This window comes from Haliaeetus leucocephalus, unplaced genomic scaffold (genome assembly GCF_000737465.1).
Source record: "Haliaeetus leucocephalus isolate CR32 unplaced genomic scaffold, Haliaeetus_leucocephalus-4.0 Scaffold656, whole genome shotgun sequence".
NCBI classification, from domain to species: Eukaryota; Metazoa; Chordata; class Aves; order Accipitriformes; family Accipitridae; genus Haliaeetus; species Haliaeetus leucocephalus.
The window spans coordinates 520,334-540,424 of record NW_010973092.1 but is presented as its reverse complement, the minus strand read 5'-3'; the positions used below and the strand labels follow the sequence as shown (position 1 = coordinate 540,424).

Below are 20,091 nucleotides of genomic sequence, written 5' to 3'. Positions count from 1 at the left end.
TTTTTTAAATTGTGCTCTGGCATGTATTCTAGCAGAAGAAATATTTCTCTGCTGAACCTGCTTCCCAGCAAAGACAGCTCTGCCAAATGAGTTCACTTGCCATTTTGTTGCAGAACTACTTTTAGTGAATTTGCAGCCAAGCATGCTAAAGACTCGAGATTCAAGGCAATTGAAAAGATGAAAGATCGAGAGGCCTTGTTTAATGAGTTTATCACAGCGGCAAGAAAGAAGGAAAAAGAAGATTCGAAGACCAGAGGTGAGAAGGTAAGGTAACTTTTTTAGTTCCAGCAGTGTGAATGGTGTGAGTCTGAGTGAGATGGGACAAAGACAGTGCTTGGTTTCCAGTGTGCCTTCTCTGAGACACGGTCCTTCTCTTTCCATAGAGGTTTTACAATGTAAACACTTCACTGATGTCCCTTTGGTCTTTTGAACTAACTATTTTAAGTTTGCAGGTATACTGACTTTTAGACTACTTAGAATTGAACTTACATTTATTTGTGAAGCTGAGTTTACTTAAATAATCACACTTTTTTTGTTGTTTTGTTTACCTAAGCAAGTAACATTATATTCTTATCTGGAATAATGCCTGATTTTTTTTTTTTTTTTTTTTAAGTTATATTATCTTGAAGCATTAAAAGGAAAAGGATTCTTGTCCTGTTTGGCTGGAAACCCCAGAACTGGCCATTACCTCTCTGTTCTCTCAGTGGAGGCTGTAAGAACTTGAAATTCTCTGTAGGATACACCGTTTAAATTTCAAACAGCTTCTGTATCTTCTCTTTCCATCTAAAAGCTAGCACTTTAGTGACTTTTTAATCTTTCAGTAAATATATCTTGCGTATAAACTGCTGCTTATTAGAATTAAAGGTCAGCTATTAAAGATTAATGAATTTCAAATGTCATTTGACTGTATTGTCAATAGCAGGGAGCAGGCTTTCACCACTGGGGAAGCAGGCTACTATGGAGGTGGCATCAAATGTTATCATCAAAATATGCAGCCGCTTACTTAAATGTCCCTGTGTGTTGTGTGAATGGAGAAAATAACCTCTAAAGCCTAATCATTTTTGACATTTTAAAGTCTGCAATATTTATTTTGTAGTATAAAGTTATTGCAAATTTCACCTACTAAGAATGCTTACAGAAGAGAAAAATGCTGAATAAGAGGTTAGATTTCGTGACAAATTCGTTATTGAATAAGTTTTGCATATTTTTTTTAATCTAGGTAGTCTGACCTGATCTGATTCTGTACTTCATTTTTTTCAAATGTTGAGTTATTGCTGATATTTTCAATAAATGATTGTGCTTTCAGAGGAGAACTGATGTACTTCAGAACTAGACTTTTACGTACTGCATTTTGATTATTAATGTGGAATTTTAAAGCATTCTTGCAGCTTAATAGTGCAGTTGAAGACTTTAAAAAAGTAAATATTTGTTTTGTTGTTGCATGATTGTTCTAAAATTGAAAAGTTAGAAGAGAGATTGTGTTTGTTTTGCTTTTGAAATAATGTTTTTTTTTTCTCCAAAAGCCTTTTGTAACCATTTTATGTATTCTGTTTTATAACAAGTGGATAGACTTTACAGTTATGTGCTGTGCGGCCTGTCAATCAGTTCAGTCTGACAGCTGTCAATCACTGACACGCAAATATTATGGGATTCCCTAGTGAGGAAAGAATTGGTATCTCTGTGTGGTGACTTTAGCCTCCCGCAGTTCCGGTACTTTACATTTTTTTAGTTTTTTTCCTTGTGAAGTGATGAGAGTTGTACCTGCAATGTGTTAACTGCCAAAAAAAAAAAAAAGACTTCTAAATACACCTGAAATATTTTCAGTCTTATTTTCCTTTGATTTTGAAAGTGTTTAAAACATAAAAGAAAATTTAAGGCATTTAACCTGAAGCTTTCTCAGTCTGTTTTAAAAGTCCAAAATCTTTATTTAAGGAGGATCAACTTCACAGAAATCTTTAACGTAAGGGTTTTAAATTATATAATGTTTTGATTTTGCTTCATGGAGTTATGGCTTATTGGATGGTGATGGAGCAGCTGGCTTTTCAGATCATTGTTTTTATTCACGTGGCTAATTTCAGTGAGTAAATACAACGCTAATACTTCTCGGGTGACAGAGACGAGGAAGTATGCGTGGGTTTGAGGATAGCGGCAAAGGGACCATGAGCTGGTGATGCTGACCAAGCTGCTGATGTGCTGTCCCAGGACACAGCATTGTTCCACGTCCTCGAGATGAGCTGTGCCAGCAGAGGAGCCTGATGTCCCACTTTACGGAGACTTGGGGAAACGTTCAGCTGCAAACATCCTGCAGCCCAATGTGCTGATGGCCGTCTTGACTGTCATCTATCCTGTATCAAGATCTCCTAACAGTTTTCATACATAATATTCTACTTAGTGGAGCTAGTTACTGTGTATAGATATACTAAACTCGCAACAGTAAAGCTGTGATCTTAAAAGATTATTCCTTGGTGAGATGTTTTTGACTCAATTTTTTGAGAAGTTTTTGTCTTTTTTCCTTTTTTTTTTAAATTGAAAACCAAATTTCAATACTTGTACTGTATCCATTGTGGATGACTGAAGTTAAACCCATGCTTTAAGAGCATTAAAGGTCTGGAAGCGTCATTCGTTTTTCTCGGGAGGGAATTGGCTGTACTCTCCTGGTTTTCAGCTAAGTCGGTCGCTGGCGAAGCAGCAGATGGCCCAGCTGGCATCTCCGTACAGTAGTGCAGGAGCTGAGTAGTGAAAAAGTGCACGGCTGCTGAGGGAGCAAGGGGGGGCTGCTGCTGGTGGCTCCTGCAGAAGCATCTTCCTGCAGGTTGTGGTGTTCCTTCTTAGGTTTGGCTTTGTGTAGCAGCTGGTGCTTCCAGCAGTGTTGCAGGTATGCAATTTTTATCCGGTGGGATATATATGCATACATAACTTGTGCAGAGTGCTTCTGTTGGAAGTTTGAGATACCCTTACTTTATAGACTTCTGTAGTAACGTCTGGGAATTGTTTGATTTTTAACAAATATTTCTAATGCCATGGCTTAGAAAGCTTCATATTTTCGATACTGCATGCATGTTTTAAGATGTTTTGAAACAACAGTCTTAATTTTACGATGAATAAACGGTTTGCTTAGCATTTTGTTCAGCTACTTTAAGAAAAAGTGATGGTGCTGTAGATGTAGAACAACTTACCACTGGCACTAACCAGTTGTTTTCTAATCTCTGTTTACTATCTTAATCTCTCTGTTGAGATAGTAAAGAAAAAAGCCTATAAAGCCTTTTAAGTTTATATGTGAATATTGTGAAGAACTAAAATTGTCGGTGGGCAAGCCTGCAGAACGTTGGTTCTGATCTTCATTTCATTCTTGCATTCTGTGACTAAACACACTTTTAGAAAATCGGGATGTGACAGTTCTCTGGCAAGCCAGAGTTTGTTTGCCTGTCCATCTGCTCACTTCCCTTATGAACCTCAGTGGTCTGGAGCTAAACTGCTTTTGGTAGTGGTTTTTTTTAAAAGGATGAGGAGATAAGTAGCAAAAAATGAATGGCCAACCTTCCTCCTAGGTTGCTGGGTTTTTTTTTTAATTAGTGTGCAATAAAGATGGATTTTGTTTTGTGGACCAGCAGGGTTTGGGATGCTGTGAAGGCAGCATGCTTCACCTTGCACGTGGAGTCCCTAGAGTCATTCCATGGCACTCAGCGAGTGAGGCGAACCAGCCCCTTGCCTCTCTGCTTCGGAGAGATGGAGGCTTAAATGCCAAACCAGACTTCTAAGGAAATAAAAAGGAGAAAATACCTAGGTCCTAAAGTGCAGCAGGAACAGAGAGATCATCTACCCCAGAAAAAAGAGATGTAATAGAGGCACAGTAGTTGCTCTTGCAACTGCTGGTTCTGGGAGTTTGGATGAAAATGATGTTGCTAGTTGTCTTGAGATAAAAAAAAAGTAATATGATTGATCCTCTGGCAGCCCTTTGCGATACCTGCTGTTATGGACAGAGAGCTGACGTGCCATTTCCAATTGAAAAAGTAGACTAAAACATTTCCTGAAACTTTTATATATATGTGCATATCCATCTTAAATGTAATTTACTTAATTACCATATGTGGGTAATTCTTTATTGGTTAGATCCATCTTAAGAGATTACTCTTTATCAGCAGATCCAAGTATTTACCTCTGTTCATTGTACACTTGGATGATGAATCCATAAATATTTGTCTAGAGCTCTGCTTAAAACTGCATAGCTTCTGTAGTATTAATATGCAAAATGCTATAATGTACAGTCAGTAACTTGTTACTTTGAGATATATTTATATATATATAAAAAAGCTCAAAAAAGAAGCTTAAATTGGAGAAAAAGAATAAAAACTGTATTGGTGAATCATTCTTTAAAGAATATAGTTCAACTTAGATGTAGCAGATCTTCTTAATGTATCTGCTTTAGCAAAATTGTCCTAAGGGGAAGTGAATTTTAGATGCGGTTATGTCTAAATTCAGATTTTTAGTGATTTCTCTAAATTGTAATGGTATGTAATATTAATATGCTTCCCTCTGTTGGAGGTAAGTTGACTCCTTTTTTCGTAAGAGCAAACTGTTGGGTATCAAAATATCTTTCTCAAGCATTGTCTTTCTGTTTCTGTCTGTAAAACAGATCAAAATGGACTTCTTTGAACTACTGGCTAATCACCACCTGGACAGTCAGTCTCGCTGGAGCAAAGTGAAGGACAAAGTAGAGACTGACCCCCGTTACAAAGCAGTGGATAGCTCTTCACAGAGGGAGGACCTTTTCAAACAGTACATAGAAAAAATAGCTAAGGTATGCATGGGACATTCAGAAGTATAACTTAGGATGTTCTGCTGGTCGCATTGCTGTTAATGTGTGAAGTAACTAAGTAGAAGATAGACTAATACGTGCTTTAGTTGCATACTAAAGAAAATTCTAAACTATAGTTATTTGTAGAAGTACCCCAGAATGACAGCTTGAAACTTAGGAGTACTGTCTCTGGTGGTGCTGCTGCTGCAGATGTTCATGGTGTGTGTATGCATGTGTGCATACACACACACAATATTTGGGAGAATTTGTCCAGCAGAGCAAGAAAGGCAGAGACTCCTGTAAAGCCATTGATTGTAAAAATGGCTGTAAAACTTCAGAAAATACAGAAACCACGTTGATTACTTACTATCAGGATGACAGAGTTTCCTTTGCTGTGATGTTTTTTTATCAGCTGAGCTTCCTTCAGGAATATAGATGATTCATACACAGTTCCTTCACTGGTTCTTCTCTCTTAATCCAGTATTCCTACCTTTCTCCTCCAGGCAATTAGTGGTTGAGAATGTAAAACTGGGCTAACAAACAGTCATACCACTCTACCCCTGCCACCCCTTTATTCAGAGTTTGTCACTGTACACAAGAAACATGCTCCTGAGAAGAGTTTGTGATCAGCATTGTGACTAAGCTTCTCTTTCCCCCATATAAACCCTATACTGCTCCAATATAGCTGTTGAAGCAAAATTTTGTAATCCATAGATCTCAAATCACTTTTAAGTATTTTGTTCCAAGATGCCTTTAGTTTGATAACACTTTCATTTACTTACCTGTCTAGTGAAAATCTGAAAGGTGTTGTATTGTTTTATTGAGAAAAGTTTGTTCTTACATTTCAGAATTTAGATTCTGAAAAAGAAAAGGAGCTGGAAAGACAAGCTCGCATTGAAGCAAGTTTGCGTGAACGAGAACGGGAAGTCCAGAAAGCTCGTTCAGAGCAAACCAAGGAAATTGATAGAGAACGTGAGCAGCACAAACGGGAAGAAGCTATACAAAACTTCAAAGCGCTTCTGTCTGACATGGTGAGATATGGACGGGCTTTCTCAGCTTGTCAGTGCATTCTTTTTCGAATTGTTGCCCTATGTAAAAGCTTTTTGGCATTTGTAATTAAGTATATATAGAAATAGAATCCTGCTCTCTTCTCCCCGCTGCTTTCCACTCACTGTTGGGAGTTTTGCCTTGGTTGGAAGAGAATGCTTTGCATTTAGGGTTCACGTGCTGGCCTCTTGCCCAGGGAGTTAGTGGATAGCATTACTCCTGCTGTTTCTCTGGAGTGTCATGGGTGATGGCAGATTTTCAGTCATGCTACTGTAAACTTCAGTATGTCTGTTGCAAAATTAGATGTTGTTGACCATTAGGAATAGTCCCCTTATTTTTGCATTGTCTCTCTTCTTCATGCTCCAAACGCAGCGCCTTTGTCTTACCATTTCTCTGCTACATTATGTGTTTACTTTGTTCTGCTGGTCAAGCTAATCTGTGAGAGAGCAGTTCCTGTATGGCGAATGTCCTATTAAGAGGACAGGATTAGCAAAATGAGTTTTCACCAGTATGTGTACTATGCCCTTCCTCCCTGGTGTAAGATATGAAATCCAAACACGTTACTAGTGTTCAGTTCCACATTTCAACACTGAAATCTTTATAAGGGGGCAGGATATAAACGGCTCATCACTCTCATCTGCTGGTATAGCTAGTAACATAAAGCAACAGCTCCTTGAGGATGCTCTCTGGGCTAGAAGCAAAGCACTGCAAAGCTCCTAGTGCCTCTTTGGAAGTAATTATCTCTGAGGCTGCCTTTCCAGACCACTTACGGTTAATATAGTATGTTATGCACAGAGGAGGAGGGTGCTGGATTTTTCTTTTTGAGAGAATACTCAGCCAAGTCAGTGGGCTATCTCCATCCGCATTGGAACTGATGTAAAGTAATTCCTTCTGCAACTGCTTGTTTACTATTTGTGGGGAAGCTACAACAGTCTTTTACTTATAAGCTGTTTGGTTTTGGTTTGGGGAATTTTTTTAATCTTTAATTTGAACCTTAACGCAAAACAAGAGAAATAAAAAAAAAAAACCAACAAACAAAAACTTAAGTACGTAAGATATCAGTGAACTGTAGAAAAAATAGTTTAAAAATATAGTCATCTTTTGGCTCAGGTGCGTTCTTCAGATGTATCATGGTCTGATACCAGAAGGACTCTACGCAAAGATCATCGATGGGAATCTGGCTCCTTGCTAGAAAGAGAAGAGAAAGAAAAGCTCTTTAATGAACACATTGAGGCACTTACCAAAAAGAAGAGGGAACACTTTAGGCAACTTCTGGATGAAACTTCAGCGGTAAGAGCTGTATATATTCAAACTTCAAATCTTTGCTAGCCCATCGTGATTTTTCTGATTTTCTGTCACACAATCTGATTTGTTTGTTTTCATTTCCAGGGCCCCTTTGCTTCACCACTGTCTTTTCTTCTTCATAACAAAATTTGTGCATTATGTTTCCTTACCTGTTTATCTTGAGTGTTATTTTGATTTAACATACAGTTCATTTACATTTAAAATTCTAACCAGTGATCTCTTTATCTCCTGCAGGATGTTACATTTCTTCAACACTGAATTATTTGATACTCTTTACTATATGGCATCTTGCTCTTTCAGATATCCAGTGTGTTTGTCTAGTGAATATCAGTATATAATCTTACCAAGTTCATCTGTTTTGTTGTTCTCCTGCTTTATTTTGTGCTACTGAATCTGAACTTTTATTCTATGTAATGCTATGGAACTCTATCACCTATTCTGTATGTTGTGGGGTTTTAGGGAGGCTTGCTCTTTTTTAGTTATGTGCCAACTTCAGTGAGCTTTCTTTTAACCCGAAAGTTTTTACCTCATTTTTTTAATGCTTTAGTTAAAAGTCCGTAAGAACACTGGGCAGATTTTTGTGTGATAGAATACAATGAAAGACATGTAACTCTGAAGCAAGTTTTCTGTAGGTAATTTTTAACAACGCATTGATACACATAAATACCTACTAGAAAAAGATGTTGGGCTGTAAATGGTATTTGTGAGGACTTTGGTCTGAAAATGCCATCTCAAAATACTAAAGAAAAGTAAATACATAAAATCATCTACTTAAAAGTACTAATGTAGTAGTATAAATAATCAAAACCCAACACTTGAAAATACAGCAACAGCTTTGTCAGTGGATTTGGGAGATATTTAAAAGCTTCAGATGTAGTAATATTTACATTCCATATTCTTAGAATCTAGTTTTCTTTTAATTTACCTATTTTTGCTTTTTTTGAAAGATAACTTTAACATCAACATGGAAAGAAGTGAAAAAAATCATTAAAGAAGATCCAAGGTGCATTAAATTTTCTTCGAGTGACAGGGTAAGTGGTTTGCATCACTGTTGCTAACTTTTAGTATGGTGCAGGATATAGAGAAAGTAAGTTAATGGCTGCTGAAGTGGTTTCTGCTTTATGTGAACAGAAGTGTTATTGTTTAAATAAGTTTTTTAATTAACAATGTAAAAGATAAGGAAAAATATAATGTAATTATTGCTTATGTTCAGTATGTTTAAGTTGCATGAAGTATGTAATCTGCATTCAGTGTTTTAAGCTTATATTTTTTCTTTCAGAAAAAACAAAGGGAGTTTGAGGAATACATTAGAGACAAATACATTACTGCCAAAGCTGACTTCCGAACACTATTGAAAGAGACCAAATTTATAACGTACAGGTGTGTAGTATAATGTCAACAAAGGACTAATCTTTTTATTGTGCTTTTCCGTATAAGTGGCAACGAACTGATGACTGTTTTTTCTCCTAGCATAAGATGGTGGTGTCTAAGTTACATTTTTACAACTTTTCATAACCTGTCTAGAAAAAAAAATGTCTGCAGCAGACTTTTTGCTTTATTTTGACATTGCTGCTGCTGACTTAACGAGTAATGAAAATCAGACTAACACAGGTGTGAGGTTCTTTTTGGCTTTGGCATAGTATTCTGTGAATAGTACTCTGAGCTGTCAGGCATTAAATTCATTTTGTGGTGAGGGCCATCTCTCATGTTTGTATTAGTCCTTGGTTTAGACTCAGGAGGGATCAATACTGAAATGAGGACTCTTTCAGGATTTTGGAGTAGACAGCAAAGAAATATTGGCTTCATTGAAATTTTATTTAAAAAAAACATAAATAATTTGCCTGGTTTCTGTGGGAGGATTTAATTGAAAGGGTATGCCTTACAGGTGGGTAGATTTACAAAGCAGTTGACTTTTTCACTCAGTTACAGGGGATGGTAAGGCGGATACAGAATCTTGGGTATGCACCAAAACAAGTTTCCTGTCAGAAACTTGAGTTCACTTCAGAAGGAGAAAATGAAATTAAGTTCTTTGGATCCTAACAAACCACATGGTTCCCTTGCAGTCAGCACTGTAGTGTGTTGGAGTTCTGGTTTCAGGTGGTGCTGCTGTCAGTGAGCTGAGTGACAGTGCTCTAAGCTGGTGTGGCGGACACAGTCAGTTGGTCAAGCTGGATCGTAACTGAGACTCCCACATCCAAATCCTAATTATTTGCCTCATTTAGATGCTGAATGTAAAACTCTGATCTTTTTTTTTTTTTTTTGTCCCCTCTAGGTTTTAGCATTTGTATAGTTTGTGTAGTGCTGTACAAGGCCATTGCAGCCAAACATGAGTCTTCCATGGTGCTTAGTTAATGTAGCACAAATGTAGGCAACAAGCCTTTATTTCCTGTGCATAGAGTACTGTTGACATGCCTAGTCCTGACCTAAAGTGGCATCTTTCTAGCTAAGAAGATACCCAGGTCTCCGCAGCCTTTCCCTGCTTTGCCTTTCCGTTGACTATACCTGTGCTTTCTTACGGTGAGGGCAGCTTCTCTAAGCTTGTAGCAGCCACCACCAGGAGCAGGGTCAGTTCCCGGGGTGTTCTGTGCATCCTGCACCACTCTCAGGTGGTAATTCTTACGCTTGCTTTCAGATCCAAAAAGTTGATCCAGGAGTCAGATCAGCATCTGAAAGATGTAGAGAAGATACTACAAAACGACAAGCGATACCTGGTACTTGACTGCGTACCAGAAGAGAGACGCAAACTCATTGTGTCCTACGTAGATGACCTGGACCGTCGAGGCCCGCCTCCACCACCCACAGCTTCAGAGCCTACAAGACGAACAACAAAATAGTTATGAAATACTCTTAAGCCAAGAGTATCTATTAAATCAAAAAGCTTGCATGAGCCATCTGTCAAGTTTATACATATACATTACCGTGAATATATTGCAAAACCATCTGAGGAGCAGAGGAAGAAGCAGCATTTGTGAACATAAAATGGTCTCGGGGCTGGGGGAAGGGGGGATGACCAACAACGAAAACCTCACATTAAAGGTATTTATGAGTTTCTTTGGGGCACGACTGACAAAAATCCGAACACGTGGGCTGTGTTTGGTAACTTCAGATCTCGGAGCAATGCAGTATCTGTATATGAGGTGTGAGTGTCTGATATTTGGAGGCATTCTTCTCAGCAGTGTCACACATGTGAGTCTTAAGGATGATCACGCTTGTGGTTTGAACTTGTACTACGTGTGTGCCGCCAGCTTCCTAATGGTTACCCGCAGTCCCTGGCTGAGGAGGTGAAATACTGTCTGATAGCTTAAATTATTGATTACTGAAGACCGCGTTCTGGAAACACAAGTCCCAATTCTCTGATTCCTCTCACCCTTGTAAATGAAACAAAATCCATTAAAGCCAGAGTTAAAACTGAGAGAGGAGAATTATAACTAAGAGACCAAATTAAATTTGTTCACAGGTCTGCTTTTTTCCTTACCCTATCCATGAATTAGAAGCAAAATCAGGTTGCTCTGCCCAAGTGAAGATTTATCTAGTAATTTTTACTCGAAGTTGGAAACACTTGGTAAATAACAGTGGTTACTGGAGCAGAACAGGACGGTTGTATAAACACATTTTTATTTACGATAAAGTGATCTTTACATACTTCTGGATTAGACTGTGGATTTCCCCTCTGGGCAATTCTTGTAAACTATACTCCTGTTTTGAATGTTAAACTTGTGTTTCTAAAGTTTAATTTTGAAATGTTGGGATTGTTCAGTTTATGTATTTGAACTACAATAAACCAACCCTTTTTATATATGGATTGTACAGGCCTAATACCAGTTTTTGTTGGATTTTGTTGAACTTGTAAATTCACAAGTAAAGCAAACAACGGAAGTCATATCACCTAGATTCTTGGCTGCGTTTGGCAAAACAGTACCTGTGGCACTGTGTGACATTGGATTACGCTTCAGCAGCAGCGTTCAGGTCAGCATATGTGCTATGGGGTGCCAGGCAAAATTATTTTCTAGTTTAGTTCTTTAGTTTTTTGCTTAAATATGAGACGGTAGGGATGGCGGTGTCAAAGTATTTCCTTCTATTTCTTCTGTATTTGACATGGATATCTTCCTCTGAGTTGAGGGGTGGGGAAGGATTAGTTCTTCCATGTGCTGCCCAACGGCTGCTGCCGATGAACTTGTGTTGGCAAGTTAGACCCTCAGCATGGTTTTCTTAATTTTTAACAAATTCTTCATGTACTTGAATGCCAGATGTCTTAAGAATTTTGGATTGCCTGCTTCAGGCAGATGGGTTTCATATTTATTTATTCACATCTCAGAACAGGATTGAGGGACACCAGGGGACACAAGGAACTGGTGCAGGAACACAGTACAAGGTGAGCAGAAAGGGTTTTGCCAAGGACAAAACATCAAGGTGTTTGCTGCGATAACATCAATTCAGAAAAAAAGCGTTGGTTCTGCACTGAGCTTCCCAAAGCCGGACCTGTCCTTCACAGGCTCCTGCCCGTGGTGGGGGTGGCCTTTGCTTTCACCAGCCAACGCTGAGCTGAGCGCTGGCACCGTGTGGGTGCTGGATGCAAACCCCACAGCTGCCCTGCTCCGCTGCAGCCACTGTGTGTGCCTGTCACCAGCTGGATCACTACTGGACAAACAGAACAGCAAGAGTGGTTTTTAATTTTAAACTTCCTTAGTTTGTTCATAAAAATGAAGATTTTAAGAGTCTACTAAGCCGCAGCACAGGAAGGTTTTGGCAGTGAAGGGTCAAACAACTCCAGCAGACAGCAGTGATGCTAACAGACAGGTCAGGTCATTTTGGTGGTCAGCTGCCGACAGCACGGAGTCCTCTGAACCCCCAGGACACAGGGGGACCCCACAGCCATCCCTGCACCCAGCAGGGTCCATCCATGCCCACCAGCCTGCACGGTGCCCTTGTGTCTCCTCGAGTGCCCTCTGGGAAACAATTCTGTGGCCACATCTGGGATGCAGAAGGTGCCCAGGGTAGGATGCTGGTGGTGGGAATTGTGGCAACGCGTCCCCTCCCTGTGAGAGCACGATGTAGCCCCGCTCTGCCAGTAAATGAATTTTTCACTCAGCTTAACATGTCCCTGCAGGAAGCCATGCATTTTTTATGGCTGTTTTAAAATATGGTTGACTTGTTCATTAAATGGATAAGATTGCTATTAATTTTAATTTATCTTGTTTATGGAGACCAGATGTTCATTAACATTTATTTATCTGCTTATTCTGTGGATAAAGCAATTATGCCTAACGTATCAGGCCCCTGGTAGGGGGGTGCTGCTGTTGCAGCCACAGTGATACTGCTGGAGGATGCGCTGGCGATGCTGTCACCATGACATTGTGGAGCTGGTCCCTTGCCCCTGCAGCATGGTCCCCTGTGTCCCCCAGCAGCAGGGACAGTCCATGGGATCCTCTTCCAGAGAGGAGGCTGGGTATAAGGGATGCTGACAACTTTTCTAGCACCTTCACCGTTGCAGCCCTGCTGTCAGGCTGCTGCTGTGGCTGAGTGCTCACAATAGGCTGGCAGAGCAGGATTTAAATCTAAGAATGCTTAGGAAAGGGAAAGAAATTCAAATTTTGAAAAGCTGGAGTCATTTCTGGGATAAGGAGCTGCAGTCCGTCACTGGTGGGAGGGCCAGTCCCAGTCTCGGGCTTCAGTTTCTTTTGGCACCGTGTTGCTGTTTCCAGCTGCTAAGCACAGACCTGGCACCGCTTGACAGTTTCTTCTTCACTCTCCTGCTTCAGGAGCCAGGACTGAACCCAAGGCTTCCCGAGGGATCTCGGCCGCCCTTGCAAGCAGCAGTACACCATGGTAGGACACCCAACTCCCGCTGTAGTTTTCAACATTAAGCAGGTATCAACTCAGCAGCGCTATTCCTTGTTGCTTTCTTCACGTTCATTCCACAAGCTTTAGAAAAAAAGTTATTTTTCCCATGTGTGATGTGTGGCTGCCGGCCTGCCATGGGTCCAGCCATGCACACCGGGTGAGCGGGTGCCTTCGCGATGGCATTTCGCCTTCCTACCCTGCCGAAGCTGAGCTGTGCTCAGGTGCCTGGCCTGGCATGAACTGAGGTGTGTGGGAGCAAGCCAGGGATTCACAGCAAAGAAAGTGATGGTGCAATAGGTCCTTCCAGAAAACTGGGAAGAAAAGACTATTTATTATGAATTTTGTGATTTTACTTTGATGCCATGGCTCACTGTGCCATGGGAGGGTGGCTGTTGCTGAGCAATGATTATGGTCAGTGGCTAATGACAGTCACAGAAGTGTAATTTTATCACAACTCACCTTCACTTGTGAGAGAGAATAAGAACTTCCAGTCCCAAATAATCTGTTTAAAATTTAATTTTGAGCTGATATGCACTGGTCTTCTAACGATACTTCACTGATACGCCATTTCTTCCTTGGCACAGGCATGCCGGCAGCAGACTGGGCTGCACAGAGGGGTGACCGTGGCCGGGGGGGGACCGGACCCAGCTCAGACGTGGCCCTGAGCAGGCTCTGCAGCAACGCAGGAAAGAGCTGTGATGGGAAAGGGAGGATGCGTTCAGTGGGACTCTGACATGGGACCTTTTGAATACTGTCCCAAAGGACTTGGAGGTGCTGGAGGACGTGGGGGACTCCAGCTGTCATGAAGAGAAGCATCATGGATGCAGCTGCAGGAGACCTCGTGCCCCACACCAGGAGTCCAGCACCTTCGTGCCTTGTAGAGCAGTCAGGCTCAGCTTTGATCTCAGCACCTGAAGGGGTAATGCCACAACCTTTTAAAATGCTTGGAAATGAGAGCTCTGTGTTTCGGGCACCCCCTCCCACCCCTTGTAACCCCATTGACAGCAGCACGGCCTCAGCAGTGACTGGTCCTTCTGTGAGCTTAGTCTCTGGTGCTCTACACATAACCTGTTTTCCACAGAGGTAAAAACAAATGTGGCTGTTTTAAATGTCAGAAGCCTTGCTGGAAATTTTGAAGAGCTCTCTGGGTATCCAGGACTTACCCAGAGGCTCTTTGGAAGAAAATGCTTACAGTGCCGCCTTCAGCTGCCCCGCTTGGACATGCACTGCACACTGAGGAATAAAGCCAGGGCCTGAATCCATGCACATTTTACTAGATTAAGGTCACACAGTTAATGTGAAGGTAAATGAGTGTCTGTTTGAATAACATTTCCTTGACAGTATAATCCATGCCCTGCAGCTTCTAATTAGGTGCTGCTGTTTAAATTCATCACTAAGAACAGCAGAGAATCAGCACACGGACTGCAGAGGAACTGACAGGTCCTTTTAATGCTTTATCGAATAATGGGATTTGTCCTGCCTAAGAGGGTGACATGTTAGACACTCCCAATGATTTACCATCGACAACAGCCCTCCCACATTCACCCCATGTGCCCCTTCCCATCCAGTACGGCATGTAGGGCTGGCATGGCACGGCACGGCAGGGCACAACGCGGCACAGGCAGAATAGGGCTCACCTTTGCCATGCCCATCCTCGCACCATGCCACGCACAGTGCAGCAGATCTTTGCACAGGTCAGGGCAGACAGTACAACAATAACTGCTAACCTGCGGCTCACCTGGGCAAGCTTTTCTGCCTCAGATCCTGCTTTAGGTTTATTGTAAAGCTAACTCAGCTATCAGCAGTGATTTCAAATGGAAAATAAAACCAGATTCTTCCTGAAAAGCACTGCAGGATCTGCTGTTCCCCGTGCCGGGTGGTGGAGGGTGAGCCATGACCTTGGTCTCTGTGATGGATCGGAGCTGTTGGTGTGGGGTCCAGGCACTGCTCTTCACTGCTGTAGGGAGTTGCCCAACCTGCACTGGAGCAGGAGGGAGCAAGAGGAGCCCCAGCTGCCCTGTGTCCTCCCCAGCTCCTCTGCAGCACTCCCCGAATGCGAGGGGGCAAGTTTCAGTGAAACTGCCCATCCTCATCACGACTAATTGGCTGTCAGTGTCTGTATGGAGGCAACAAGGCAATGAGCTCTGCAGCCACCGGGATGCCAGCACGGACCTGCAGCATCTCACCTGAGCCCTGGCCGGGGCAGGGAGAAGGGGTCAGCCCACACCTCCTATCACTGACCTGCTGGCTTCAGCTGAAATGCTGCTCAAGGACAGGTGGATGATAGGATCAGTAACTATATATGTATTTACTGCCAAGCCTGTGTGTGGAGCTAAAGCTGTGTTTGGTTTCTGTGAGATACAGTGTTTGATGAGACTGCTGAGGGTGAGGGCTCAACAATCCACCCAGAGCAGCTCCTTTATGGGCATGAATATCCCCACGCAATCACCCACGATCCATCCATTCCTGCAAATGTCATGCAAAGGGGAGTCCAGCTCCTGTTAGCCAGTGGCTCCGGCTTGTGGCAGAGACACCCTGGATAAATGGAAGTGCTCATCTCCTGCCTCACTCTGCTGAGCCAGCCCAATGCCAGGTAGAGTTTCGACGGGGTCCAACTCGTTCCCCAGGCACTGTCACCGGACAGAAGGTCCAGCAGCTCCATTTTCCAGAGGCCAGGCTGCAGGGTAAGAATAATAGCCCTTGTCACTCCATATAGCCCTGTTATTGGAGATATTTAGTGCTAAGGTTGGGCCACGGGGCTAATATCTGGGATGTGATAATGTTGCTCCCTGCATGAGTGAGCAGGACATCGATTGCGGGCTGTCAGGCGGCAGCCTGCCCCTCAGACACCGCCTGCGCCGGGCAGCACCCCACACACGGCATCATCCAACACTGCTCGCATGGCATGCACGCTGCCCCTCAATACAGCATCCCTTAGTACTCTCAAATGCCCCTCTACTGCTGCAGAAAGCATTCAGGATTTTTGCTTTCTGCACATCAAGGGCCATCATGAGTGACTGCTTCACTGACTGATGTAGAGCTCAATTGCAGTTACTGAATACAACTGGTTCCCAGCCTGGTTACGGGCATCTCCCTTCCTCGGTGCCCCTCAAGCTCCTGTCACTTTTGCCTTGCTGCTGCAGGCTGCAGATGAGCAGAAGGGACTGTTTTAAAAGAAAGCAATACCCCAAGCCTATCCACCCCACTGCACGTAGCCAAGCCGTGAACAGGGAATTAATGCCTCCCTGGCATCTAAGTGCATGGTGGGGGCTCCGCCACTTGCAGGGTTGTGCTGATGGCGGCTGCCGCACCAGGCAGCCCCCCGGGACGAAGCACAGGCATGGCCAGCCACGGCGGCTCCTCCCCAGCACGTCCCCTGCGCGGCACCAGCACCAGCCATGGTGTGCACCCCGCCCCTTGCTTCACCCTGGCATCTTTGGGAGCTACTGCACTCTCCCACAGGGCAACACGGCACCTGTGCAGAAATGAGGCAAACAGCACCTTCCTCTCGTGGGAAAGGCCACTGACCCTGCTGGGCTGCGAGCAGGGCTCTGTGTGCGTGGCTGCACCGGGGAGAACAGCAACCACCTACAACAGATGGGCACAACACCAAGCATCCCTCCGTATGGACGATCACCGTGAATTTCGTAGACACAATTTCTGGGTAAGTGGGTGCAGGATGCCGTTGGACAGCGTGGTTTCCAAAAGCAGGTATTCTTCCTGGCTGAGGCTGGTGGCAGTCGCTCCGACATGGCTGCGACCTCCCCAGCACTACGGCCCATGCCGTGCCCAGCCCTGCACCAGCCCTCCCCACCCATGCACAAATGCATCCTAAGCGGGACAGGACCATGGGTGACAAAGCCACAGCAATACCTGCCTTCCGCAGCCACTGGACAAGGAGGTGACATCCCACTTTATGCATCCCTGGGTTCCCACACCCCCTCCCAGTGGCAGATGTGGGACTGGCGGGACGTTTGCTCAGCCCCACCACAGCCCAAGGATTGACCCTCGCCATGGTGCGTCCAGCTGGATGGGGAGGCTGTATTCCCACTCACTGGTCTCCAAATTATCCACTGCCCCGATGTCCTCTAGCCTCAGCAGGGATGCAGAATCCCTGGGGTCTCGGGGACCCCCTCAACCATCCCTCATCAACACAGACCTGGCAGCCAACCTCTGACCAGGGACCTTCTTCAGACACCATCTGGGTGCCACAGAGCTACCATCACCCACCATGCAAGAGGCACAAGCAGCGACTCCACACAAAGACACATTTGGGACAACTTTACTTCTGATACCAGAGTGCAGGCTTTCTTTACAGGAACCAAAAAAGAACATATTTTTTTTTTTTTTAAAAAATGGTTCATTTACTCTTGCTATTTTTTTTTTTACCATTTCATTTTTAAAAAAAAAGTTACTCCTGAAAGCCATCGCTTGTAATAAATTTATAAGCCAGTGCACTTTGTTTTTTCCCTTGTGTTCACTCCTCTGAAGGCAGCAAGCTCTTCCCGCTGCTGCCCTGTGCAGGTCTGCGAGGCGGGGATGGGGCGCCCCAGCAGGTCAGCACCCCAAGGATCCATCCCAGGGGCTGGGGCAGCAGCCTCCCCTGGCCCGGGGCCCAGCCAGGGTCCCCACCGCTGCACAGCTCCTGGTTTTCCGCACAGTCCCTGCGCTCCTTGAGTAAGCGGCAGTTCGTCTCCCTTGTCGGGTGTAGGAGCTGGGAGGCCATCATGGGACACGCTGGGAATCCTCGTGGTGCCTCGCAGAGAGGCTGTCCCAAGAGAGCACTTTGCCCTTAGAGAGTCGTGTAAACATCCCTGCAAGGATGCAGGCGCTGGTAGGATGCCCGCTGCCCCAGCGGAAGGGATGCACAGCAGGGCCACCCTTACGGAGCCACTTCTAAAGTGACAGTGTTCAATTTTTTAATTGTCTATTTGTTCATCTGCTTTTTGTTGCAGGAGCAGTTTTCAGATTGACTGAAAATTAAGTAGCTCTTTTTTTTTTTTTTTATGGAACAGTTGCTCAGGTAAAAGAGGGCCCTGAACAATCTTTAGAGTAGAAAGGGGCAGCCTTGCCATGCAAAGAGGAAGAGTTATTGTTTTTATTATTATTATCATTATTATTATTATAATGTAGGATGACAGACAGCCTCTCTCTGAAGCAGTCAGGTGATAACAGCAATATATGGTTGGATTCTTTTTTAGAAGGTCATAAATTAGCAACTTATACGTTATCTTTAAAAAAATCAAATAAATAAAGAGAGAGAGAGAGAGACAGTCACAACATGCAAGAGCTTACAACAAACAGAACAAGTAAAAATGACCAAAGCAAAAGACAAGAAATGCAGAAGAAAAGCCCAGGTTCAATTTGGTTTGCAATCAATGCAGTTTGGAAGCATCATTTACAAAGGTATTTCATATACCAAAAAAGGCACCACAGTATCTACAAAGCCAAATCCTCAGGAGAGTTTCTGTGGGGTAGGGGGAAGGTAGGAGCCTGGCTACAGCAGACACATCTCTGTGCGCAGCAGATCCCCCCTTATAAGCTTGTCCATTGCAAATCTGAACTTTTCCATTTTACATTTGGTTTTGCTGTCTCTGTTGGTGAAAACACAAAATAATAATAATAAAAAGACAAAGGTGAAAAATGGCAGAGGGGATGACATTCTGATCTTGCAACATAACAGGTGGAATATTTCTAGGACCAAGTTTAAAGCAATCAGAGCGGGACTGCTGTAACTAGAGCCCCTGAAGGGCAGTGTGTGCCCCCGCACACACCGCACGCCCCCCTCCCTGTCTCCTCCCCAGCCGACTGCTGACAGCCCACACTGCCGCATCACCATGCTCATCCATCTGCAGACAGTTACAGCCACCCCAGTGCCGCCTGGGGACACCGGGATAGCAAAAACCTAACACCTCCCCAGCTGCCCCACGTTACATCTTAGCTCTCAACACATAAATAAAGAGAAATCTGGTGTCTGCTGGCTGTGCCCCGCACTGCCCCAGGTGCCAGGGGGTGCAGGAGTGCTCGCCTCTGCACAACTGCTATCTGCAGAGCATAACTGAACAAAGGAATAGGAAGGAAAAGGAAAAAAAAAAGAAAGAAAGAAAAGAAACATTTGAAATCTTGTGTTTACTAGTATTCAGTACATGAGATTCCTAAAGAACAACTTGTCCTCCTAGTTAACCTTGTCCTGGAATATATACAGGTTATTTGTTGCTGCCACGGCAATGATATTCTCGGAGGGGTGCCAAGCTGTATGCAGGATCTTTTTGCTAAAGTCCAGACTGTCCACGCTAATTTCGTCTTTCCTCCGCTTGCCGCCCACACAGACCTTGCGGGGCTTGAGGATGGCGCGGGGTTTGCTGTTCTCCCGCGAGGCCTCCAGTGTCACGTCGCGCTTGGTGTTGCGGTCGAACATGCGGAAGAAGTTGTTGTAGGAGCCGGTCATGATGACGCTGCGAGGAGGGAAGAAGGACAGGTCACTGTGCGTGGCCCCGGCCCCCGCCACCCACCCAGCTGCGATACCCCAGACCTGCCCAGCACAGGCCCCACAGGACATGGGGGCACAACCAAGATGCCAGGCAGCTTGTGCCCCCTCCTGCACCAAAAGGCTCAGGCTCTGCCAGTGAAGCCATGTCGCTGTGTCCTTCTCCTTAACCCAGGGAACGTGCATGGGAGAGGCAATTCCTTTCAGGATAACAATGCGTACAGAGATCAGTCTTTATGGTGACTATTTAGCTGACCTGAACTGAATGATTTTTCACACCTTTTTAGGGGCAAACTGCCTCGTGACTAGAGGCAGAATGAATATCCAGAGGCATAATGAGATTTGGATTAGATTTGGAATTTCGGCTTCAGACCCAGTTGTGCCTCATTAACTTGCTCTGATGGTTCAGAGGAAGAAATGTGGCAATCCTGCCATGTCAACTGGTCTTGCATGCTTTCTGCCACCTGGTTCAGTGTGCTTGATGCGTGGGTAGTTGTCATCCCCAGATTTGGGCAATCGGGAGCGAAACGCATCACCACCCTCCTCCAGGTGTGGGTGAAATGGAGACAGGAACCAAACCCGTCCAGGGGAGAGATGGGACCCCATCAGACACCCT

The 20,091-nt window shown here is 44.0% G+C and overlaps 2 protein-coding genes across 6 annotated transcripts in view; one reads left to right on the top strand and one right to left on the bottom strand.

Annotated features, from left to right (window-relative positions):
- TCERG1 (transcription elongation regulator 1) overlaps positions 1-10,947 on the top strand; it is a 33,861-nt gene extending 22,914 nt beyond the window's left edge. For all 4 annotated transcript variants that reach the window (XM_010578772.1, XM_010578773.1, XM_010578771.1 and 1 more), the window contains 7 exons: positions 114-264; positions 4,634-4,798; positions 5,644-5,826; positions 6,953-7,132; positions 8,095-8,178; positions 8,427-8,527; positions 9,780-10,947. In XM_010578772.1, coding sequence (XP_010577074.1) covers positions 114-264; positions 4,634-4,798; positions 5,644-5,826; positions 6,953-7,132; positions 8,095-8,178; positions 8,427-8,527; positions 9,780-9,981 — 1,066 coding nt within the window. In that variant the 3' untranslated portion in view covers positions 9,982-10,947. The remainder of the gene's footprint in view (positions 1-113; positions 265-4,633; positions 4,799-5,643; positions 5,827-6,952; positions 7,133-8,094; positions 8,179-8,426; positions 8,528-9,779) is intronic.
- Positions 10,948-19,003: 8,056 nt separating this feature from the next.
- Positions 19,004-20,091, bottom strand: part of PPP2R2B (protein phosphatase 2, regulatory subunit B, beta) — a 113,052-nt gene continuing 111,964 nt past the window's right edge. For both annotated transcript variants that reach the window (XM_010578768.1, XM_010578769.1), the window contains one exon: positions 19,004-19,443. In XM_010578768.1, the coding sequence (XP_010577070.1) occupies positions 19,164-19,443 (280 nt within the window). In that variant the 3' untranslated portion in view covers positions 19,004-19,163. The remainder of the gene's footprint in view (positions 19,444-20,091) is intronic.